Source organism: Salmo salar, chromosome ssa29, assembly GCF_905237065.1.
Source record: "Salmo salar chromosome ssa29, Ssal_v3.1, whole genome shotgun sequence".
In the NCBI taxonomy this organism is placed as follows: Eukaryota; Metazoa; Chordata; class Actinopteri; order Salmoniformes; family Salmonidae; genus Salmo; species Salmo salar.
The window spans coordinates 13653841-13680307 of NC_059470.1; the positions used below are offsets into that span (position 1 = coordinate 13653841).

The 26467-nt window shown below is 43.7% G+C and overlaps 1 protein-coding gene across 1 annotated transcript in view; it reads right to left on the bottom strand.

The window, feature by feature from the left end:
- Nucleotides 1-4342: 4342 nt before the first annotated feature.
- The window catches only part of topbp1 (DNA topoisomerase II binding protein 1), a 35041-nt gene continuing 12916 nt past the window's right edge, over nt 4343-26467 (bottom strand). The window contains exons 10-27 of the mRNA XM_014180907.2: nt 26143-26396; nt 25498-25844; nt 25187-25359; nt 24330-24541; nt 23778-24097; nt 19211-19396; nt 18996-19108; nt 18741-18864; nt 18398-18562; nt 17932-18028; nt 16385-16565; nt 15831-16072; nt 15478-15620; nt 15253-15355; nt 14603-14766; nt 14158-14376; nt 12534-12695; nt 4343-4630 (exon numbers count right to left, since the gene is read on the bottom strand). Coding sequence (XP_014036382.2) covers nt 4484-4630; nt 12534-12695; nt 14158-14376; nt 14603-14766; nt 15253-15355; nt 15478-15620; nt 15831-16072; nt 16385-16565; nt 17932-18028; nt 18398-18562; nt 18741-18864; nt 18996-19108; nt 19211-19396; nt 23778-24097; nt 24330-24541; nt 25187-25359; nt 25498-25844; nt 26143-26396 — 3352 coding nt within the window. The 3' untranslated portion in view covers nt 4343-4483. The remainder of the gene's footprint in view (nt 4631-12533; nt 12696-14157; nt 14377-14602; nt 14767-15252; nt 15356-15477; nt 15621-15830; nt 16073-16384; nt 16566-17931; nt 18029-18397; nt 18563-18740; nt 18865-18995; nt 19109-19210; nt 19397-23777; nt 24098-24329; nt 24542-25186; nt 25360-25497; nt 25845-26142; nt 26397-26467) is intronic.

Here is a 26467-nt window from a genome sequence, read left to right on the forward strand (position 1 = left end):
TGCATCCCTCTACTGAAGTTTAACCATGCCACGTGGTTAAACTTTTAGACTATCGATACCGACAGAATGATAACAAGTCTTTGATATTAATTAGTCTGCAGCTAGAAATTCGGTATCATTGAACGCGAAGACCGACAAAACTTCCATTCTATAACGACATGAACGAATGTCGCTTTGAAAGATCCATTCTAACCGAGAGAGAGAGAATGCGGACAAAAACTCTCCAACAGGACAAAAACTCTCCAACAAGGATCCCGACGACACACTGAGCGTAAATATATATATTGATTGCAATTGTTTCCGAATGAGTGAGCGTTCATGTGCAAAGGATTAGCATATCAATTGTTAATATTTATCAACTCTGTTGTGCCTCCTCAGCTGCCCTGTATCACCCTTTGTTTAACAAGCCGCCATGCCGGTTTAGCCCACTAGGGCACATTACTCTACCATTTCTTTGTAACGATAACTGTTTGTATGCTTTCTGTGAATTACTTAGTTTAGTAAATAAATGATTTTAAGACAATTGATGTATGGATGACTTAGTGAAGACTGGGTTCGTGCAGATAACAACAATTTACGACGTTTGGAATGAGACTGGAGCGAGGTAAAGAATACACCATTTAAACCAGAAGATAATCGGTCAGATACTATAATATAATAATATATAATGTTATAATATAGGAAAGTTATATTAGGAAAATTATAACTTTGTAATCTGAATATTTTCCTTGGTGCCCCGATCTCCTAGTTAATTACAGTTAAACGATTAATCAGTTTAATCGCGTAATAATAATTACAGGGAGTTATTTGATAAACATGTTTTCAGTTTAATGGTGCCCAAAGACACGACATATGTTTTTCAAATCATATGAGCAAAAAATATTTAGTGTTATCTGGGACGCTAAATCAGACTAAATAAAGCGTGCCTGTCTATATAATGAATATGAATTGGGTGGGTTGAGATCATTAAATATAAAAGCACTAAACCTCTCTCTAAAAGCAGTGTTTTTACAGCTAATGCCGGTTTGCCTGAGGCTGACGCCGTGCAGGTGTTTGTACACATGCATATACACACACTCTTATTCAAATAAACGCATACAAGACCACACACATACATGTAATAGTGCCAGACATGCACAATAACATATACAGTTGGCATTGCTGTTATGATTTTAGTTGTCCTTGATGTCCTTTGTCATTTTTTTTTTTTGCATTGTTTGCTGTTCTCTTCTGTCTTTTTCTTTTTTCTCTTTAGATCATTCTCTTGGTTGTTGGTGCATTGGGGGGGTTCTTGGGGGTGGGGAACGGAATTAATTGTATTTTTATTTACATGTTTCTTCTCGGGGGGGGAATGTGAGAGGGGTCTCGAATGGTTGAGGGACAGCTATTGGGGAACTGTGGGGGGATCTTGGAGGGTTCGGGTTCATGTTTTTTGGCCTGGTGGGAGATCTGTCAACGTGCCCTTGGGCAGGAGCATTGGCCCTGGATGCTTCTGTGTGTCGCTCTGAATGAGAGTCTGTTGGATGACTGGTATGGTGTAGTTGTTGAGCGGTTTCTCTGCAAGTATATTGTATGTTTTGGATATTTAATTTAAAAAATACAAAAATACAAGATAACACCCTCTAACAGAATACAAAGATTACCCCATTAAATAAATACAAGTGTTGACAGAAAACATTAAAATTGACTCGATTTAACTACATCGTCCTTGATGCCGAGACACCACTTTGGAAGGTTTTTAATTATGGGCCATGGCATGGGCTCTCACTCTCGCTTATACCACCAATATTTACTAAATCAGTTCACTATGAATGGAGGTTTCTGTTATTGCAATGTTCATTGGGTTCAGAGATGGACAACACACAACACTGCCACAGGCTCCCATGTCCCTCTCATCATCACCAAGGAAACATGGCATTGTGGGAATCATGCTGTGCGCTGTCCAAGTGGTCTGACTTTCTCATTAGGTTCCTCAGCCCCTGCAGCATTCGTCTTATGAAATGCAGCCCAAATGACACCCTATTCCCTATATGGGGGACTATATAGGGAATAGGGTGCCATTTGGGCAACAGCCATGGCCAGTGAGATTGTGGAGGGGGAGAGAACCCTTATCTGTGCCTCCACAAACAGACCTGGGACAGAGGAATATAATTGGGCTTCCCATTGTGAATGTCCTATAGCTGGCCAACATGGAAGCACAATTGTTAAACACTAAGTCGATTAAATGGGTTAGGGAGTATTGCGCTTGCGAGAGGACCACTCTTTTGTAACCAACAAGACAATATTGTAGCATGTTTAGAACCATATCAGTGGAAATGTAGGCTACACATCCAGTTTGGTTCAGAAAGCCTGTCACCCTATTGCTCTGCGGGGAGCACTCCCCCCATCTTCTCTCCTAATCCTGCAGCATTCAACCAACAGCTTAGCCATTGAGGTTAAACCACTTACCCCTCCACATAGCCGTGTAGTAGAAACCCTGCCCCTCACCAGCCTAGCCTGGCATGGCATTGGCACATAACAGGGTAAGAGGTAGCAAAACAAAATCTGGTGTTTACAGTATCGGAGCGCCACACAGCTGTTGCAAGGTCAGCACAATTGCTTGGAACACATCTAGTGGGCTCTGGGGATTTCAAATTTTTCCATTGTTTTTTCTTTGTTCTTCAGCACAGCAAGTCAGGGGTGAAAATCTGATATCAACTTTGGAGGGGACAATTACATGAAATTTTCTCAAGAGCAATTCCTGAGGGGGACACCAAAAGTAGTGCTGTAACACATAGCCTACATTGTAATATGGTAAATGTATATTGAGGAACCAAAGAAATAAGGTGTTTGCCGTACTCCTAACTACCGGTACCCAAAACTACACAACTAATCACAACAGCAATACCATTGCCTTTAACAAATCTTAGTTCAGTCACCAGTTTAAGTTGAGAGTGGGGGTATCCATGGCATTTTCCAATTATGTTCCTATTTTACAAGTCAAAAAAATTGAGAACCTTTCATAATGTTGCCAAACAAAGACTCAACAAACTTACCTGAGACTCCCCGTCTCTGCCAGTCTGTCCCTGCATATCTGTCCCCAACTCTGCTGTCTGTGTGCCATCTGTTGCCTGCTCTGCCTAATGACATCATTGTGAAACATTTCCATTAGAATTTCATTTCTTTCTTATGAACATTTTAATTTTCTGCAGTTTTTCTACCTGGCTGGCTACACACACAGTGTGTAGGTTATTTACAGTAGGAGATGGGCTTCTATCATCTTCAATCATTCTATTTGGGCTTCGATCTAAAAGGTAGCTAGCAAATGTGAAACGGATTAAAATGACAAGAGTTGACAGCTGTATGAGTTCACCATTTACACAACATACGATGCCACATAAATGGAATAGGTACTAGCTAGCTTAATAGTTAATATTTGTGCGCTAGCTCTGCATATTCAGCTAGTGTGTGTGCGCGATTGACTGGATTAACCTCACGTCAGTTACGTGCATTGAGTGCCTTTCAGACAGTAGATACGACCTCTCTGTTACCTAGCAAGCTAAGGAACTGACAGTGGATCAAACCATTGTGAGGCAAAGGGTGGGCGGGTCGCAATCTTTTGAAACTTAAAAACGCGCTATTAAGTGTCTATAATCAGCACAATTGCTTTCATTGCGTATTATTAATATTATTTAAATTACATAGTTATGTTTCAGTGATATATTGGGGGGGACAAATCATATTTTTCCCAGGATGGGGGGGGGGTCGTGTCCCCCCCGGGATTTCCGCCCCTGCAGCAAGTAAACCTCTGCTTTGGTTAGCCTTTGCCAGCTTGTTCTGCGTTTGTACTTACGCATATATTTGTGGAACCTGGTAAGCGAGATCAATGTTCCATCATGTCAAAAATAACAATTATAGCTTAGCGAGGCAATGACAGCAGTGTGGTGGTAAGTGGTTGCCATGAGTAACAAGGTTGGTGCCAGTAATGGCAATGGATGTGTGACAGCATGGGTCAGAGAGACTGGTGTGACACCCTGAACAAATGCCATTATCACTTCATAGCAGGTAGAATTGATCTCAGAGGACTCACGTTGTCAATGAAAAAAGGAGAGGTTAAAACATTTTGTCCCTGCTTTGGTATCAGTACACTTAAGAGGTGCAAAAAAAAAGCTCAATGGTTCAGCATATGATGCTGAGAACAATGAACTACAATGAACTCATTCCAGCTATGATGCTTGGGATTCAAACCGATTGTAGAGTGCCCTCTATTGGACATACATTGACAGTGCATCTCTCAGTGTTGAGCGCTTGAGAACATTGTCTGACTCTTGCTGAAAGCGCCAATCAATCACAACGACAAACATTTGTCACATTCATTTTATTTTCATACAACTAATAAAAAAAAAAATCTTATTTACAGACATACTATCATTACGGCTTGCAAGGGCGTTTCTAAAATGATGGAATTTACTTGATGACAGCACAGCTCTAAATGCCGATGTTTTCACTTGAGGCGGGTCTTCTTGAGCTTGGAGGAATCTCCTGATACTTTGCGCTTGTGGGACGGGGTGGTGCGGCTGACGTCTGCGCCCGCTGGCAGACACTGGGCCGCTTCAGGAAGATAGTACATCTCTATTGGTGCAGACGGGTCCTGGACAAAAAGAGAATAGACTTATGAACGTTTTAGTATCAGTCTTGATTTTCTTAGTGGAGCAACATATAATATTTTTGATTCCTTCATGGTTTTACAAGAACACTGCTTAGAAACACCTAAAATGGCTTGGTACTGCTTCTTACTTTATCATAATCCAAAAAACAGTTGCAAGGATGTGAAGAACTAGTACACACAACAGCCGGACCGGCTAGTCATGGGGGGGGGAAAAAATAAGCTAATTTGCACTGTTAAAAAATAAAAAAAATTCACCTTTATTTAACCATGTAACCAGTTGAGAACAAGTTCTCATTTACAACTGCAACCTGGCCAAGATAAAGCAAAGCAGTGCGACACAAACAACTACACAGAGTTACATGGAATAAACATACATACAATCAATAACACAATAGAAAAGTCTATATCCAGTGTGTGCAAATGAAGTAAGATTAGGGAGGTAAGGCAATAAATAGGCCCTAGTGGAAAAATAAATACAATTTAGCAATTAAACACTGGAGTGATAGATGTGCAGAAGATGTACAAGTAGTGATACTGGCGTGCAAAGGAGAAGAAAAAAAAATAACATGGGGATTAGGTAGTTGGGTGGGCTATTTACAGATGGGCTATGCACAGGTGCAATGAGCTGTAAGCTGCTCTGACAGTTGATGCTTAAAGTTAGTGAGGGAGATACGAGTCTCCAGCTTCAGATGATTTTTGCAATTCATTCCAGTCATTGGCAGCAGAGAACTGGAAGGAAAGGTGGCCAAAAGGAGGAGTTGGCTTTGGGGGTGACCAGTGAAATATACCTGCTGGAGCATGTGCTATGGGTGGGTGCTGCTATGGTGACCAGTGAGCTCAGATAAGGCGGGGCTTTACCGAGCAAAGACTTATAGATGACCTGGAGCCAGTGGGTTTGGCAACGAATATAAAGCGAGGGCCAGCCAACGAGAGCATACAGGTCGCAGTGGTGGGTAGTATATGGGGCTTTGGTGACAAAACAGATGGCACTGTGATAGACTGCATCCAATTTGCTGAGTAGAGTGTTGGAGGCTATTTTGTAAATGACATCGCCGAGGTCAAGGATCAGTAGGATAGTCAGTTTTACGAGGGTATGTTTGGCAGCATGAGTGAAGGATGCTTTGTTGCGAAATAGGAAGCCGATTCTAGATTTCATTTTGGATTGGAGATGCTTAATGTGAGTCTGGAAGGAGAGTTTACAGTCTAACCAGACACCTAGGTATTTGTAGTTGCCCACATATTCTAAGTCAGAACCGTCCAGAGTAGTGATGCTAGACAGGCGGGCAGGTGCGGGCAGCGATGGGTTGAAGAGCATGCATTTAGTTTTAATTGCATTTAGGAGCAGTTGGAGGTCACGTGCCTTTCTAAAAATGTATGTTTTACTCTGGTGAATTTCTATTTCTTTGCTACTACTGGTATGTAATTGGTATTTGGTCACTAGTTGCAGGTGGAAATGTTACACGGAGAACCTTTAACTGGCCAGGGTGGGTATTATGGAGAAGGTTGATCACATAGTATGGTTAAATGAAGGCACCTTACCATTTTACAGTGAGGGAAAAAAATATTTGATCCCCTGCTGATTTTGTATGTTTGCCCACTGACAAAGAAATGATCAGTCTATAATTTTAATGGTAGGTTTATTTGAACAGTGAGAGACAGAACAAAAATATCCAGAAAAACACGTCACAAATGTTATAAAATGATTTGCATTTTAATGAGGGAAATAAGTATTTGACCCCTCTGCAAAACATGACTTAGTACTTGGTGGCAAAACCCTTGTTGGCAATCAGAGGTCAGACGTTTCTTGTAGTTGGCCATCAGGTTTGCACACATCTCAGGAGGGATTTTGTCCCACTCTTCCTGGTAGATCTTCTCCAAGTCATTAAGGTTTCGCGGCTGGCAACTCGAACCTTCAGCTCCCTCCACAGATTTTCTATGGGATTAAGGTCTGGAGACTGGCTAGGCCACTCCAGGACCTTAATGTGCTTCTTCTTGAGCCACTCCTTTGTTGCCTTGGCCGTGTGTTTTGGGTCATTGTCATGCTGGAATACCCATCCACGACCTATTTTCAATGCCCTGGCTGAGGGGAGGTGGTTCTCAACCAAGATTTGACGGTACATGGCCCCATCCATCGTCCCTTTGATGCGGTGAAGTTGTCCTGTCCCCTTAGCATAAAAACACCCCCAAAACATAATGTTTCCACCTCCATGTTTGACGGTGGGGATGGTGTTCTTGGGGTCATAGGCAGTATTCCTCCTCTTCCAAACACGGCGAGTTGAGTTGATGCCAAAGAGCTCCATTTTGGTCTCATCTAACCACAACACTTTCACCAGTTGTCCTCTGAATCATTCAGATGTTCATTGGCAAACTTCAGACGGGCATGTATATGTGCTTTCTTGAGCAGGGGGGACAATGCCAGCGCTGCAGGATTTCAGTCCTTCACGGCGTAGTGTGTTACCAATTATTTTCTTGGTGACTATGGTCCCAGCTGCCTTGAGATCATTGACAAGATCCTCCCATGTAATTCTGGGCTGATTCCTCACCGTTCTCATGATCATTGCAACTCCACGAGGTGAGATCTTGCATGGAGCCCCAGGCCGAGGGAGATTGACAGTTATTTTGTGTTTCTTCCATTTGCGAATAATAGCACCAACTGTTGTCACCTTCTCACCAAGCTGCTTGGCGATGGTCTTGTAGCCCATTCCAGCCTTGTGTAGGTCTACAATCTTGTCCCTGACATCCTTGGAGAGCTCTTTGGTCTTGGCCATGGTGGAGAGTTTGGAATCTGATTGATTGATTGCTTCTGTGGACAGGTGTCTTTTAAACAGATAAAACAGATTAGGAGCACTAATCTCAGCTCGTTACCTGTGTAAAAGACACCTGGTAGCCAGAAATCTTTCTGATTGAGAGGGGTCAAATACTTATTTCCCTCATTAAAATGCAAATCAATTTATAACATTTTTGACATGCGTTTTTCTGGATTTTTTTGTTGTTATTCTGTCTCTCACTGTTCAAATAAACCTACCATTAAAATTTTAGACTGATCGTTTTTGTCAGTGGGCAAATGTACAAAATCAGCAGGGGATCAAATATTTTTTCCCCTCACTGTATGGATCAAATATTAACCAACTGGTTTCACTTTAGATCGGGGGTGACAAACTCATTCCATGGAGGACTAGTGCAGGCAGGTTTTTAATTTTTCCTTTTCAATGAAGACAGACATCCAGGTGAGTGAGAGTTCATTACTAATTAGTGACCTTATTTCAATCAATCAAGTACAAGGGAGGAGCGAAAACGTGCAGACACTCGGCCCTCCGTGGAATGAGTTTAACACGTGCTTTATACTTTCCCAACAACTTGTATGGGTGATAACCATGAAACCAATTTTAAACATGTATTTAGCAAATTGGTTACAGAACCATGATGAATCTGCAAAAATCAACTATCAGGCCTAAGAAGTCTAGTTTTAGCAAAGTGTCTTATTTTAAATACATTTAAAATTGTCGCCAGATTTTTGTACATTTTCACCCCAAATTCGCATTACTAAAATGCTTCCAGATTAAATTCTCGGGTCAGTTAATACAATTTTACTTTATTAAAACCTAACTTATTTGAATAAAAACAAAATGTTGCTGTAGTTTTTCCATAAATCATAAAACAAAATTGTTTACTAGTTGAAGTTTACATTCAACTATATTTATTATGTATAGAATACTGTGGGCATGTCTCATTTGTTCCTGTAAAGCTCCAATTGGTTTTAAAATAAAGTTCTATCTAGAGCAGCTGGTAGGTCGTGACCAGGGAGGTTTGGAATGGGTCTCGTGTCTGAGTAAATGAAAATGAAAAAAATATAATACTCCAGTCTGAACTCAAACCAGGTAGAAATTGTTTAGAAATAAATGAACTTACAAAAAATATGTATTTTTAATATAGAGCTATTAGCATCGCCATTTTGGTTGATTTTGTAGTCTCAAACCAGTGAGTTTACTAACATTCATCAAGAATATGGGCAACATTTTATTATTGACAATGAAAGACGTGGGAATGTTGCAACATTTAACATAGCATAGTTTACCAAATTGTATTTTTGTGATGTGAATATTGGGTCGCAACAGACAACCTGGTTCAATTTGGGTACCGAGGCAAAACCAGTTGAGAACCACTGATCAAGAGGAGTAGTCCTTTGATGAGCACAAGTAAATGTATTCGCTAGGGGCCTCCCGAGTGGCGCAGTGGTCTAAGGCAATGCACTACAGATCCTGGTTCTATCCCAGGCTGTGTCGCAGCCGGCCGCGACTGGGACACCCATGAGGCAGCGCACAATTGGCCCAGCGTCGTCCGGGTTAGGGGAGGGTTTGGCCGGCCGAGTTGTCCTTGTCCTATTGTGCTCTAGCGACTCCTGTGGTGGGGTGGGCGCAATGCATACTGACATGGTCGCCAGGTGTACAGTGTTTCCTCCAACACATTGGTGTGGCTGGCCTCTGGGTTAAGCGAGCATTGTGTCAAGAAGCAGTGCGGCTTGGCGGGGTCGTGTTTCGGAGGACGCATGGCTCTCGACCGTCGCCTCTCCTGAGTCCGTACGGGAGTTGTAGCGATGGGACAAGACAGTAACTAACAATTCGATAGAGGTAAAAAAAAAGAAGCTTTACGGATTTTTTTTAAAATAATAATAATAAAAAATATATAATAATAATAATAATAATAAAAAAATAAAAATAATAAAAAAATTTTAAATGTTTTGCTTCAATTCCTTCAGAATGAGGTTATCATCAAACACCCCCCTTACCCCACTTGGCCTTCGCATGACTCAATTTAATATTTTCAGCGTCATGTTTAGCTCAGGCCTTTTCATTAGGGGAATAATGTAAAAAAATAAAAAAACATCTTAGAAATTGATTTGCTATTAACTTTCTTGGACTTCTACTTGCATTAGAGAATTGTGAAAATTGTGGTAGAATGCATAATATCTGATCCAAAAACATAATGATTATGAAATAGATAAGTACAGATGCTAATTTCAGTGAAACATGAGGAAATTGTGAAAAATGATAAATTGGTAAATGTCAGTTTCGTGAGGATGACCCATATACAGTTTGCCTTCAGAAAGTATTCATAGCCCTTGACTTATTCCACATGTTGTTGCGTTAGAGCCTAAATTCCAAATGTAGGAGGTGTAGGAGGTGACCAAGAACCCGACGGTCACTGACAGAACTCCAGAGTTCCTCTGTGGAGATGGGAGAACCTTCCAGAAGGACAACCATTTCTGCAGCATCCACCAATCAGGTCGTTATGACAGAGTGGCCAGACGGAAGGCACTCCTCAGTAAAAGGCATATGACAGCCCGCTTGGAGTTTGCCAAAAGGACTCAGACCATGGCAAACAAGATTCTCTGGTCTGTTGAAACCAAGATTGAACTCTTTGGCCTGAATGCCAAGCGTCATGTCTAGTGGAAACATGGCACCATCCTTACGGTGAAACATGGTGGCAGCATCACACAGTGGGGATGGTTTTCAGTGGAAGGGACTGGGAGACTAGTCAGGATCAAGGGAAAGATGAATGGAGAAAAGTACAGAGAGATCCTTGATGAGAACCTGCTCCAGTGCGCTCAGGACCTGAGACTGGGGCGAAGTTTCAACTTTCAACAGGAAAATGACCCTAAGCACACAGCTAAGACAACGCAGGAGTGGCTTCGGGACAAGTCTCTGAATGTCCTTGAGTAGCCCAGCCAGAGCTTGGACTTGAAACCAATCTAACATCTCTGGAGAGACCTGAAAATAGCTGTGCAGCGACGCTCCCCATCCAACCTGAGAGCTTAGGATCTGGAGAGAAGGATGGGAGAAACTCCCCAAATACAGGTGTGCCAAGCTTGTAGCATCATACCCAAGAAGACTCGAGGCTGTAATCGCTGCTGAAGGTGCTTCAACAAAGTACTGAGTAAATGTGATATTTCAGTTTTCGCTTTGTCATATTGTGTGTAGATTGATGAGGGGGGAAAAAAAGTCATCCATTTTAGAATACGGCTGTAACAAAATGTGGAGAAAGTCGAGGGGTCTAAATACTTAACCGAATGCACTGTATGTGTGGGGTAGAGAGATGAGGTAGTGATTAAAAAATTGCACAGAGTCCACGCAACGCATGGTAGTTGTTAACCTGTCTGGGCTAGGGGGCAGTATTTTCACAGCCGGATGAAAAACGTACCCAATTTAAACAGGTTATTACTCTGGCTCAGAAACTAGAATATGCATATTATTAGTAGATTTGGATAGAAAACACTGAAGTTTCTAAAACTGTTTGAATTGTGTCTGAGTATAACAGAACTCATGTGGCAGGCAAAAACCTGAGAAAAAAATCCAACCACGAAGTGGATTGTAGTTTTTCAAGACTGGGCCTATTCAGTATACAGTGACTTAGGGTTCAATATGCACTTCCTAAGGCTTCCACTAGATGTCAACAGTCTTTAGAACGTGTTTCAGGCTTTTGCAGTCAACAGAGAGCGAACAAGACCTCCTGGAGTCTGATGACCGAGAGAACGACAGGCCACAATTACGCGCGTTCACATGAGGAGGTAGCTGTGTTCCATAACGTTTTTCAAAACATTGGAATCGTCCGGTTGGAATATTACTGAAGTTTTACATTAAAAAGGCCCTAAAGATTGATGTTTTACATGTCTCAACGAACGTAAATGTAACTTTTGTCGTGAAACTTTCGGCGCGCTTCCTACATTTGGAGTAGCTTACTGAACGTGCAAACAACAAGGAGTTATTTGGACATAAATTATGGACTTTATCTAACAAAACAACATTTATTGTGGACCTGGGATTCCTGGAAGTGCCTTCTGATGAAGATCAAAGGTAAGTGAATATCTGTAATGCTATTTATGATTTTAGATGACTCCAAAATGGCGGGTATCTGTATTGCCTGGTGTATTTTTCTGAGCGCAGTACTCAGATTATTGCAAAGTGTGCTTTCCCCGTGAAGCTTTTTTGAAATCTGTCACAGCGATTGCATAAAGGATATGTTCATCTATAATTCTTTGAATAACAGTTTAATATTTTATCAACGTTTATGATGAGTATTTTTGTAAATTGTGCTGATTCACTGGCAGTATTGGAGGCAAAATATTTTCTGAACGTCACGCGCCAATGTAAAATGCTGTTTTTGGATATAAATATGAACTTTATCGAACAAAACATATATGTATTGTGTAACAATGTCCTAGGAGTGTCATCTGATGAAGATCGTCAAAGGTTAGTGCTTCATTTCGCTGTGTTTGGGGTTTTATTGACACATGTCCTTGCTTGGAAAATGGCTGTGTGATTATTTGTGTCTATGTACTCTCCTAACATAATCTAATGTTTTGCTTTCGCTGTAAAGCCTTTTTGAAATCAGACAATGTGGTTACATCAAGGAGACGTGTATCTTTGAAATGGTGTAAAATAGTCGTATGTTTGAGAAAGTTGAATTATGACTGTTGTTTTTGAATTTGCCGCCCTGATATTTCACTGGCTGTGTCCCGCAGGTGGGACGCTGGCGTCCCACCTAGCCCATAGAAGTTAAGCACATTTTTATTACTGAAATGATTTAGGCTTGCCATTACAAAGGGGTTGAATACTTATCGCAAGACATTTCTGCTTTTTGTTTTTAATACATTTATAAAAATATAATTCCACTTTGACATTATGGGGTATTGTGTGTAAGTCCGTGACCAAAAAATCTCAATGGAACCCATTTTAAATTCAAGAGGTAACAAAATGTGGAAAAAGTCAAGGGGTGGGAATACTTTCTGAAGGCACTATAAACTGCCTTTAAAGCAGTCAGACATATTCCCTTCAGCATAATGTCCCTTTATGAGGCAGTTGTGTGCTTTAGTTACAGTCCCACCAACCTGAATGAGGTAATCTGCGATGAACTCTGGCTTCAGACATTTGACTCCCTGGGACATGGCCTCTGGCACATCCACCCGGAAGTCTCCCGGCTTCAACCGACTGAATTCTGCAAACAGGTGCGTGGTTCCCTTGTACAGAGATGGAGAGGGACTGGGGAGAACCTGGAGAGAGGGTGTGGGAGAAGAGAGAATGGATGGAATAACATCCAGAAGTGTACACGTTGTCAATATCTACAAAGTATGGAGGAGATGGGCAGTCAGATACAAACTTCTCTATCATAAGATTTCTCCATACTAAGAAACAGTAAGTGAAGACTGAGGTGCAGTATGATAGAGTAAAGGCCCTTTCACCAAGTCTGTATTTTTATATTTTTTTATATGAGCACATCTTGCTTATGACACCGTTCACGTCAATTGCGCAATTCAGTTTGATTTGAGTCTTTTTGCATGCAAAAATCTATATTGTTATCTGGAACACTGCCAAAGCTCTTAGAGACTAACCCAGAAACACTTACAGCTGTAATTACTACCAAAGGTGATTCTAACATGCATTGACTCATGGGTGTGAATACTTAGGTAAATTAGACATTCGCATTTCATTTTCAATAAAATTTGCAAAAATTTCAAAAATTTTTTCACTTTGTCATTATGGGATATTGCATGTAGATGGCTGAGAAAAAAGAAAAACTTTTATCCATTTTGAATTCAGGATGTAACAAAATGTGGAATAAGGGGTATGAATACTGAAGATCAGTCTCCAGCTTATATCTCCTCAAAACTTTCCTCGTCAATTTATATGATAGGCTACATTAATTTAGCATTATCCTATAATGCAGACTAGTTTTTGATATCCTACAGAAGTGATTTGAAGCTAAGGCAAGGTTTTTTATACGTTTCTTTGAAAAATGTGATTTGCTTAAGTGTCTGAGATGGGTTGCAGGCGGCTTTGATTGGTCGGTCCTTTTAGGTGGGTGGGTTTGCGTGTATGAGCTACTAATTCTCTATGTCCATCCATAAAGTTTCCCAGGCCTAGCCGATCTGGACTACATCCTTTAAATATAGGCAGCAAGCGTCATGTTGGTCAGCATATGTGCGAGGAATGACGACAGGTGCCAGTTTTGCGTTTCCTCTTATTAAATGGGGTGCAACTGAATAAAATGTAGCCAAGCTCCTTTTCTGATTCATCCTATCCTAATATTGTCAGCAGCATATTATTTTTCCAGTAGTACATGATTTTTCTCCAGCAACAAAACAGTGTCAACATATGTGAAAACAGTGCATCTCTATGATCTGTGGTTATAAAAATGAGGTCCTAAGAAATGCTTCTCTGTGACTTCACAGGATTAAATGCAAAAGATTTGTGATTTTCAAAACCTGCAGTGAGTTTTCTAGCCCAAGGGAGGGTATTTTCTTGCTCCGACGTCACCGTGAATCTCATAGCGTTTGAAAATCAAAGTTGATCAAATGTTTTTTTTGCTGTCATCGGGTAGAACTTTATATTTCTTTTTTTTTTTTTTAAACGTAGAAATGTGCCGTTTTCACATATGTTGACACTGGTATTTTGCTGGAAATAATGACAATGAGTTTGAAAAGTGGAGTTGTCCTTTAAGAGCTTTGTTGGTACCTTTGCTCCACCAGACTGCAGTAGTCGTCTGAACCCTGACTCTCTGGTCTGGTCGATGTTTAGCATGACTGTCCAACCGCTGAACGCTCCCTCCAGGTTGTTCTGGTCCTGCAGGTTCCTCCTCCAGCGCATGGCAGCCAATGCCAGCCTCTTCTGATGGGAGCTGATGGAGGGTAGGGCATCCAGGATGGAGCTACTGCCCCACTCGTACGCATCCTCCTGGAACACACAGTATGTACACCCTCTCCATTAAATTCAAAATGCATAAACAAGATGTATTTTTTTTAATTGAGCTGCCCCTTCTTGGATAGGTCTCTCATGTGAAAGATGTCTTCTGAACTCATTGGGACTTCCTGGTTAAATAAAGATTCAATTCAAAAAGATGGCGCTACGAGTCTGTGGAGGAAGTGGTGGCATGTTGTGGTGGTCTGATGCAGATCCTGACCTGGATAAAGTGTCCCACGGAGCGACAGGCCTCCAGGTAGGAACGGTGCAGGATCCACTTCCCGGAGGCCATGGCTGCCAGGTACTTCTCATTCCTCAGGGGGCTCCCCACAATGATGTGGGAGCAGCTGGGGTCAAAGCACTGTTTGTCCAGCACTACGCCCCCTACAGGAACCCAGACATGTAGAGTCAGAGAAATGCAATAGGGGGGACTGACAAACAGGACAACAGACCGTCTCAGAAGAGAAAGAAACAAGATATTTTAAGACCACCGCAAATAAAAAAAGTAGACACGGGGTGGGTGCCCAATGTACCCTTTTCCCTATATGGTGCACTAGTTTGAACCAGAACCCTATGGGCTCTGGTCAAAATAGTGCACTACATAGGGATTAGGGTGTCAATTTGACACGCAACCAACGAGTTGAGGCTACTTTAGATTTTGGTCATTAAGCAGACACTCTTATCCAGAGCAACTTACAGTAGTGGGTACATAGATTTTTATACTTGTCCCCGGGGAAAATCAAACCCACAACCCTGGCGTTGAAAGTGCTATGCTCTACCAACTGAGCCACACGGGACCACATATGTACCAAAGAGACAGTAAAGATGGCATCTAGTTAGTTAGGTGGTCAGGGAGGAGGACAGACTCACCCAGCTCCTCTATGAGGGCGCTGTAGTCTATCCTCTCCTGGGGGTTGAGGGAGGAGAGCTGGAACCGAGGAGGCTCCTTCTCCGCCTCACTCTCCTCTTCCATCTGTTGACAGCACAGCCTTTTTAGCATCACAGTACACCACCGTGCCGCTAAGTAACGATTCACATCTAAACATTTACTTATAATATCACCTTACAAGAGGGAGGGAGGGTGAGTGTGGTTACCTGTGGCTCTGGGGGCACGGGGGGGTTGGCGAGGGGGAAGGCGATGCTGGGGGCTTTAGGGGTGAGGAGGTCAGGCTCTGGCGCCTCCCCTGGCACGGTCATCACCCTCTCACCCATCTGCTGGTCAATCACATCACACTCCACTGAATAGGAGGGAGAACGTTTCACAGGTAAATATTTGGCAACTCAATAGTAAGAATCTGTTGCTGCAGGTGCATTGGCATATATAACATGATTGAAAAACTGAATTTCCAAAGTCTATTGCACTCTCTTTTTAAATCCTTTGAAACTTCTGCAACACTTGAGTGTGATTGAAGACAGGGGACTACTTTTTTAACTCCGCCCCCCCTCACCCATTTCCACCATTTCAGAGTCGGTCATGGAGTCCCGGAGTGTGTTTCCGGCATTGTCAGAGTGGGATAGGGGTGCTGCTAGAGGTACAGCCAGGGGCTCAGAGTGCTGGGAGGGGCTGCCGGGCCATTGCAGGTTGTCAGCCAGCTTGGCCCTCTCCTCCCGGGCCGTTGGGTCATCCCACACGATCTGCTCACTCTGAGACGGCTCTGTGTTCAGGTCCATTGCTGCCTGACGAGACATCCTGAATAACACCAAAGGAGGGAGACCGAGAGAGTTAGCCCTTTTTCACACTGTAAAGACATGATGTACATGCCTTATTTACATGGCAAACAAAGACATTTGAATTAATAAACATCCAACGAATTTAAAGCACAAATTCAACTCAGTCTCAAGTAAAGTCTAAACCTTTGCAGTGCAGAGGAATTTGAAAACCAAACAATGGGATGACTGTCTGGACACAGATCTGGTCATCGGCATAGGGAAACTGAATAGCGAAGGTTAATTGAAGATTATTTTGACGTTTTGCAGCCCCTGGTGTGTCGGTGTCTCATACCGCAGTGCTTCCAGAGTGCGTCGGACATTTGCGTTGCGGCCAGGGGTGTGAGGATGAGAGTCGATCCCCACGGAGCCCAGGCGGGCTGAAGAGCGCCTGCTGGTGGTCTTCTTGGTGGCTGACATGATTTCCTGCAGCTGCCTCTGGAGGTTCTCCCTCATCTCCAGGGTCTCTGACAGGTCTGGGAGACAGAGACGGTCAGAGGATGACAGGAATGAAAGAAAGTGACGTGTGTAATGTATGTGTGTGTTTTGGGGACCTGTACTCACGGAATATTCAGTTGACTCCTGATAAGTGCAAACTTCACTTTTTAATCAGTCATGTATGAACCAGGAGTGTCCATAATTACAAACTCTTGCTTAGACCACAGGTTTAAAGCTTTTAGAACTATGCTAGCCGTTAGCTTTTCCCATTGGAAAACATGTCACAATTAGCCACCTTGGTACCATGAAAAATAATAATAATAAAAATTAAAAAAAATTCGCCCACTGAAAGTAGACAGTTGTTATTCATGGTCGGACGTAATCAAAAACATTTCAATAAAAGAACCCTTAACAAATGTGAAATGGCACAATCTGCTAGTAAAAGTAACTAAATCATGTGTTGGAACTACTGGTCAAATAGAACAGTGTAGCGAGCCTAGCACCTGGTAAATTTCGCAGTTTGCGGCAAGGGCTCAAAATCTCAGAGGATCTTTTTTTATACTTTAGAATGTAGAAGTTACACTTACTGTGTTAGTGTGTTGAGAAGGGAAGTGCAGCCAGCAAGATTAATGAGGAGCTGCTTCTATCGTCAGCCTCATAGACAAACACACTGCTAATATTCATACATATTACATAGTCCTGTACATTTAAATGTACGTTTTATATGCATCATTATATGTTGTACTTCAACACATGCGTTATTTACTTGAGGACCAGCAGCAGTTGTTTTTCCAACAAAAAACTAAAAGTTTGTCACGAGGGGTCTTGAACCCACACTTACCGAATCCAAAAGATTCCAATTATACCACCTTAATGGAGGACGGCAACTGACAGTGATAACAGAGATAGAAGAGGAAGTGAGACGTCCCACTCTCTCATTTTTCCTGGTTCATGTACAGTCAACGAACTAAGCAGACCAGACACAGCTGCTATCGCATTGGTGTCTATGGGAGAGCCACCCCTTAAGCAGACCGGAACTGGGACCATTTTAAAATGGCCTGACTAAGACATTCATTTATCCACCATCTTTTGTGACAGTAATGGAGGGTAAATTAGAGCTATTTGACAAAGACCATGAGCCTCTTATTTTACTTAACAACAAACTAATATAAAACTTACATTTTGTATAATTGTCCTGCATCTTTTTCTTTAAAAGCACATGGACGCGTGTGAAACGGAGAGGCAAAAACAAGGAATTTTGTTCATTAGCTGTTTTCTAAAAGGTTTATACCGGTAGTCTCAGCAAGAGTTCATTAGTCTGGACCTGGAAAGTTTCAATTCAATGCACTTGAGCCATGGCACAGAAGGGCAGACCGGTGGATCATCAGTGTATAAGAGCCCCACCTTTCTTCTCTGCATTGTCCCGGCCCTGCTCTTGATCAGTCTCTCCTTCACTGACGTGATGGGAGGTTGTGGCGTCTTCTACGGCATTATCTTCAGGCTGAGGGAGACGAGGTTATGATGTGAAGCTTTGAACTGACAGCCTCCCTGCACCATTTTCCAGACACTCAAACCATTGAACAAATACAGGGACCGTAAGTATCAAGCATCTCAGAGTAGGAGTGCTGATTTAGGATCAGTTTTGCCTTTTAGATCAAAATGAATACATTTTACCCCTTTTTCGTGATATCCAATTGGTAGTTACAGTCTTGTCCCATCGCTGGAACTCCTGTACGGACTCGGGAGAGGCGAAGGTCGAGAGCCATGCGTCCTCCGAAACACATTTGATCCTAAATCAGCACTCCTACGCGAAGATGCTCAATACATACAGCCCCAGATCTAGAGTGAGTGGTTTCTGTAAGGAACGTACCCTGTTCTCTTGGGCCTCAGTGAGGTCTTGGAGTTTTGTGGTGAGGGTGGCAGGGGGAGACCTCTGGCTACTGTCAGGAGGCACCTGGCTGAGGTTCAGGCTCATCTTGGGGTTGTAGGTGAATGGGTAGAGAGACTCCGACACGTGCCTTTGATCCTCAGCACACTGGAGACAGACAACAGCAAAGAGTCAGTATTGAGCGCACACACACACACAAAACCACACAGACGAACTACAGCAGCACTTTTGTGACTGTTACGTCTGATATAAGAGTGGACCGTGCCTGTCGTATAGGTCATGCAGTACATTTGTGTTTATTGTGTGTAATGGAAACCTTCCGTACCGCCTGAAGCCAGTGCTGGGACACAACATGCACCCCTCTCTCCTTCACAGCCCTGTACTCCCGCGTGTTGTCCCCCACACGACCCTGGTAGATGTAGTGGGTCACGGTGTCGTCACACGACCACCTGGACCCCACACACACACAGAGGATTGGATTATAGAGAGGACATACATCATTAATGGCAAGTGTTGTGACTGGAATTACTAACATTGTAGACATAGTTGCGAGCATGTATTGTTGAGTTGAGAGGAGTACCTGAAGTCAGCTCCCAGTGAGGCAGCGATGCCGTTGAGCTCCCTCTGCTTCTTGCTCAGTTTCTTACTCACACAGATCACCACACCAGCCAGGGCCGCAGTCGGATCCTCCACCTAAAGGCACACACAAACATCACACAGGCATTTAAGAAACTGTGTAGATGGGCTTGTGAGTGTATGAACTTGGCTGTGAAGGCGGTAGGGTGTGTTCTGTACCGCTCTGTGTGTCTCCTTGCTGAGCTGGGGGCTGGCTGTGAGGGCCTGGAGGTCAGGGTCGTGGCTGCGGGTGCTGTTGGCCAGGGCCACCTTCAGGTTCCTCCCGATGACCTCGGACAGCGGGGTCACGACCTTCTGACTCTGCTGTGACCTGCCCCCTGGTGTGTCCAACGCCGCTAACGCAGCCTGGAATGTCATACAAGTACATAGTTTCAAGGTGTGTTATTACAATTTATAAAAACTGAGCCCTGAATGCTGATTGGCTGACAGTCGTGGTAAATCAAACCGTATACCACGAGTATGATAAAACATGTATTTTTACTGCCCTAATTACATTGGTAACCAGTTTATCATAGCAATAAGGCACCTCAGGGATTTGTGGTATATGGCCAATATAACACGGCTAAGGGCTGTTCTTAGGCACGACACAATCGCGGAGTGCCTGGACACACCCCCCCCCCGTGCCTTATTGCTTAAATAATGCTCAACTAGGGCTGTGGTGGTCATGACCTTGTCAGCCAGTGATTGTCATGCAAATAACTGCCGGTCTCCAGGTAATTTATAGTTAATTAAAAAAAGGGGGCATTTCTAAACGTTCAACTTCATATTCATCTCCAGCAACACCCCAACATCAACATGAGAAAATGACACGTTTCTAGGTTTTGTAGTAAAAAAAAGATAAGAGGAAGGTAAGTGTTTCCAATGACAACATCAACCAATTAGTATTTTGTATTTATTATGGATCCCACTTGGCAGCAGTTACTCTTCCTGGGGTCCAGAAAAATTAAGGCAGTTATACATTTTTTTTAACATTACAATACATTCACAACATTAAGTGTGTGCCCTCAGGCCCCTACTCTACTACCACATATAACAAGGCAGGTTCTACAGGCCATAGTTTTGTCACACCTGGACTACGGTTCTGTCGTGTGGTCATGTGCCACAAACGAGGGACTAAGGAAAATTGCAATTGGCTCAGAACTGGGAAGCACGCCTGACCGTTGGAGAGCTAACAATAATATGCATGTCAATCTCTCCTGGCTTAACGTGGAGGACAGATTGACTTCATCACTACTTGTATTTGTGAGAGGTATTGACATGTTGAATGCACCGAGCTGTCTGTTTGAACTACTGGCAAATGGCTCGGACACCCATGCATATCCCACAAGACATGCCACCATGTCTCTTCACAGTCCCCAAGTCCAGAACAGACTATGGGAGGCAGTACTACATAGAGCTATGACTACATGGAACTCTATTCCACATCAGGTAACTGATGCAAACAGCAGAATCAGATTTTTAAAACCTGATAGAAATACACCTTCAGGAACAGCGGGGACTGTAAAGCAACACAAACATAGGCACAGACACATAACATACGCACCATACAACAGGTACACACAGATCTTGTGTTGTAGATACGGTTGAAATCGGAAGTTTACATACACTTAGGTTGGAGTCATTAAAACTCATTTTTCAACCACTTTCTTGTTAACAAACTATCGTTTTGGCAAGTCGGTTAGGACATCTACTTTGTGCATGACACAAGACATTTTTCCAACAATTGTTTACAGACACATTATTTCACTGTATCACAATTCCAGTGGGTCAGAGTTGACTGTGCCTTTAAACAGCTTGGAAAATTAATGAAAATGATGTCATGGCTTTAGAAGCTTCTGATAGGCTAATTGACATAATTTGAGTCAATTGGAGGTGTACCTGTGGATGTATTTCAAGGCCTACCTTAACTCAGTGCCTCTGCTTGACATCATGGGAAAAAATCAAATAAATCATCCAAGACCTCCACAAGTCTAGTTCATCCTTGGGAGCAATTTCCAAATGCCTGACGCTACCGCATTCATCTGTACAAACAATAGTACGCAAGTATAAACACCATGGGACCACGGAGCCATCGTACCGCTCAGGAAGGAGACGCGTTCTGTCTCCTAGAGATGAACGTACTTTGGTGCGAAAAGTGCAAATCAATCCCAGAACAGCAGCAAAGGACCTTTTGAAGATGCTGGAGGAAACAGGTACAAAAGTATCTATATCCACAGTAAAACGAGTCCTATATTGACATAACCAGAAAGGCCGCTCAGCAAGGAAGAAGCCACTGCTCCAAAACCTCCATAAAAAAAGCCAGACTACGGTTTGCAACTGCACATAGGGACAAAGATCGTACTTTTTGGAGAAATGTCCTCTGGTCTGATGAAACAAAAATAGAACTCTTTGGCCATAATGACCATCGTTATGTTTGGAGGAAAAAGGGGGCTTACAAGCCGAAGAACACCATCCCAACCGTGAAGCACGGGGGTGGCAGCATGTTGTGGGGTGCTTTGCTGCAGGAGGGACTGATGCACTTCACAAAAGATGGCATCATGAGGACGGAAAATTGTGGATATTATGAAGCAACTTTTCAAGACATCAGTCAGGAAGTTAAAGCTTGCCCGCAAATGGGTCTTCCAAATGGACAATGACCCCAAGCATACTTCCAAAGTTGTAGGGTGGCCATCACAAAGCCCTGCCCTCAATCCTTTAGAAAATTTGTGGGCAAAACTGAAAAAGCGTGTGCGAGCAAGGAGGCCTACAAACCTGACTCAGTTACACCAGCTCTGTCAGGAGGAATGGGCCAAAATTCACCCAATGTATTGTGGGAAGCTTGTGGAAGGCTACCCGAAACGTTTGACCCAAGTTAAACAATTTAAAGGCAATGCTACCAAATACTAATTGAGTGCATGTAAACTTCTTACCCACTGGGAATGTGATGAAAGAAATAAAGCTGAAATAAATCACTCTACTATTATTCTGACATTTCACATTCTTAAAATAAAGTGGTGATCCTAACTGACCTAAGACAGGGAATTTTTACGAGGATTAAATGTCAAGAATTGTGAAAAACTGAGTTTAAATGTATTTGGCTAAGGTGTATGTAAACTTCAACTGTATGTGGTAGTGGAGTATGGGCCTTAGCAGCAGCTAATGTGGATCCATAAATACAAAAACACATGTTCCAGCAACAGACTATGATCGATGTCAAAAGCCACACTGAAGTCTAACAAAACAGCCCCCCCAATCTTTTCATCATCAATTTCTCTCAGCCAATCAGTCATTTGTGTAAGTGCTGTGCTTGAATGTCCTTTCCTATAAGTGTGCCGAAAGTCAATTTGTTTACTGTAAAAAAGCATTATATCTGGTCAAATTATTTTTCCAAAAGGCTGACTGGTCAGCTATTTGAGCCAGTAAAGGGGGCTTTGCTATCCTTAGGTAGGCAAATAACTTTTGCTTCTCTCTAGGCCTGAGGGCACATTTTTTACTAGGCATAAATTGAAGATATCGCAAATAGGAGTGGCAATATCATCAACTATTATCCTCAGTAATTTTCCATCCAAGTTGTCAGACCCCGGTGGCTCCTCATTGTTGAAAGACAACACTTTTTCCACCTCTTCCACACTTACTTTACAGAAATCAAATGTTTGTCTTTAATAATTTAGTCAGATATACTTGGATGTGTAGTGTCAGCGTTTGTTGCTGGCATGTCATTCCTAAATTTGCTATTCTTGCCAATGAAAAAAAAATCATTAAAGTAGTTGGCACTATCACATCATCTGTAGCCTGCACTCGAACAGCAAATGGAAGTTAGGTGCGGTTATGTTTTTTAATATGCCAGATAGGATACACCGGTTGTAAAGCAAATTAATGTGCTTCATTTTAAGAATTGAGAAATATAGCAACACTAGAAAGCTGGAATCATCTTAAAAAGCAGCCAGTCAAAACTCTGCTTCCACACGAGATTGGTCAATGAATGGGCTTGTAAGAACACGTTTCACTAGGCTCTATAGGCTATGTGCTTTCCAGCCGCATTCAAGGGCACTGAGTACCAGGCCATTAGCGACTGGCCGCTAGCAACTTTGGTAGGGTACTAACAACCATCGGGGCATCAGAGCACAGGTAGAATCTGACTGCGGTCATGACTCGTGACTGCCGGTGTGGCGGTAATACGGTCACCGTAACAGCCCAATGCTCAACACTATTCCGTCAACGAGTGTTTTTGCACACTGAGTTTTCCAAACATTCGTTGCACAGCCCCCCCCCTCAATTCGTCAGGGCATGGACTACACAAGGTGTCAAAAGCGTTCCACAGGGATGCTGTCCCATGTTGACTCCAACGCTTCCCACAGTTGTGTCAAGTTGGCTGGATGTCCTTTGGATGGTGGACTGTTCTTGATACACACGGTGAACTGTTGAGCATGAAAAACCTAGCAGCGTTGCAGTTCTTGACACAAACCAGCGCACCTAGCACCTACTACCATACCCCCGTTCAAAAGGCACTTAAATATTTTGTTTTGCTCATTCACCCTCTGAATGGCACACAGAACAATCCATGTCTCAATTGTATCAAGGCTTAAAAATCCTTCTTTAACCCATCTCCTCCCCTTCATCTACACTGACTGAAGTGGATTTAACAAGTGACATCAGTAAGTGATGATAGCTTTCACCTGGTCATTCTGTCATGGAAAGAGCAGGTATTCTTAACGTTTTGTATACTATTGAGACAAGTGAATCTTACCTTGACATTGAAGGTGGGTCTGAAGAGCTGGTCTCGGCAGAGGAAGCGGGAGGGGGTGTCCAACGGCAGTGCCGGGGATTCTTTCTGCCCGCCTGCTTTCCTGTCCCCCTCTTGACCTCCCGGGGTGGTACAGTCCTTGTCTAGCTGGCCCTGGTCCAGCACGGAGCGAAACACCTTACTCTGGAAACGGCGCGTGTCCAGGGGGGTGACGGCCGCCCCGCTCTGGGGGCCCAGCAGGGGAATCTCTGGGGACTTGTTACGGGCTGGGGGAGGGGGCATGGATTGCTTCTGCGAACCCCCCACAAAACTCTCTTCTCTCTCTGGGGAACAGAGGGAATACATACACTGATTCAGATGAAGGTGAGGTCTATCACATACAGCAGAGCATAAACAGAGTGCAAAACTCATCCCCTCTCAATAAATGAAATGCTAAGCTTTCACTGGCCCAGAAGTTACTAAAACGGTAGCAAAAATGTAATTCATCACCCCACTGATGCTGACATTAAATTAAAATCCATTCAAGAAGTGTCTATGATTGCTAGGCAGACTGACCTGGAGAAAGGGGCAAGTCCACCAGGTATCGCCCCTCTTCTGCCTTCCGGCCCGTCCTGGCAGACTCCAGCACCCAGCGCAGGGTGACGGCAGGTAGCCCCCACTTTTCGGCCGCCTGGTACTTGGTGCCCTCAGGGCTCTGCAGAACCAGGTGGGTACTAGCCAGCATGCCCCTCCTCTGATTGGCCATGCGCACAAAGTAGTCCTGGACACTGTCCGGAGGATGGATAGATGGAAATGAGAGAAGGTAGTAAGACAAGAGAAACTACGCTCAAATATGCCACAAAGGTTCTTGTTGCAGGCTTTCAGTTTGACGCATAAGCCACAGGTTATTTTGTTCTCAGTGCAATCCATGTCTGTTTGTGACAAGGGACTAGTATATCCAGTGTGTGTGACTATGATGCATAACTAACACTAGAACGTCAAAAAACCAACAAAGCATTTATCTGAAAAGATTTGCAGCTGTATTTGCTGCTAATGGTGTCTTCAAGTATTGACTTAAGAGTTCCCTAAGGTCTCATTGGAAAGGTTGGATCCGCCTACGGCCCATTTGAAAATGTGCAGTCCTTTGATGCAAGTGTGTCCATTATATCACAATTATCTCTTAAAAACAAACCACTCAAACCCTAAATATAACAGAAGGCTGGAACATACTCTGTCCATATGAACATGTGTACAATGTGGCCCTTCATCTTAGCAACAGCTGTACTTGAAGAACTGTAGCCTTGATCTTCTTTCCTTTTTTAAATTTTATTTATTTTTTTACTTCAGCTGGTACCATTTATCTACTGTGCAACCTGTATACTACAAGAGCAAACTGTGTCCTTCCTTGTGTGTGGTGGTGGTTAGGTGGTTACCTGGCTCCCAGGTGTTTGGCTAGCTCTACCAGGGACTCCCTCTCCGCCCCGGTGAACTGGCTGACTGAGAGGACACAGTCTCTGAGAGGGGAGCGGCCCTCCATCACTGACACAGGGCTGAACAAAGGGTGGGAGCCCAGCTCTAACACACACTGCTGCTCCACGCACATGGCCTACACAAAGACACATTGATTAAAACACACACACAATATGGGTTAATGAAGAATCCCACACTTGACCTAAAAAGCCCATCCACACCAAAGACTTCAAAAACATGGAGCCAGAATGTTTGTCAACATTCCCTCTCTTACCAGCCAGGTATCAGTGGCCACCTCGTCCACAGTGGCCTCCACCTCGCAGCCCAGCAGGGGCACCACAGCGTAGTCAGCCACGGCCCGCGTGCGCCCCACCAGGACCTTCCCACAGTTCTCCGTCACCAGCATGGAGAGCTGGGCCTCCGCCTCGGCCCCAAAGCCCACCAGGAGGAAGCGTTTCCCCGCAAACAGGCCCGCCTCACTGGCCTCCTGCAGGGTGGTGTCAGCTCCAGCCCCACCTTCGGCTATAGTAGAAGCCTGGTCTGGGGCTGAGACCCAGGGCTGTGGTGCTATAGAGCTCTGCCTCCTGTGGATGCTGCTGTCAGCTGGTGGAGGCATCTCCACTGGGGTTGGAGGAGAGAAATTGCAGATGAAGAGAGGAAGCTAGGAGGATATGATGGTGGTACACGGTACCTGGGATTGCAGGCTGTGTGACTTTCAATCAAGCTAACAGTAACAAGTATGTCAACAGGAAAAACTGTACAGTGGAGATACAACATTAGGCAATGGGAATATCCTAATATTCTTCACAATCATCGCCAATCACAACCAAACATAAACAGAATACCAGGCTAGAGGTGACCTTGCTGTGACCCCTTTGAGTTGTGGTCTTGCTGCTACACAGAGGAGCTCCTCCCTTACCCACTGTCTGGTCGTCATCCATGTACTGAGAGAGCATGTCCTCCTCGGCCTTCCTGTGTCGAGGGGTAGCTGGTTCGTGGGCAAGGGGGGCAGCCGAGGTGGAGGAGGGACGGGAAGCGGAGGTGCGGGGGGCAGGCATGGCCACGGTTGAAGGGGCGGGGGGCAGACAAGCCGGGTGGTAGTAGTCCCCCTCGGAGAGCAGGCTGCCTCTGGAGAAGCTGTCCAGCAGCCACTGCACCATCACGACATGGGGCCTGGGGAGAGATCAGAAAGATGGGATCACGTCAAGGCACAAGATAACCGTCACAGGTTATTTCCTACTTGA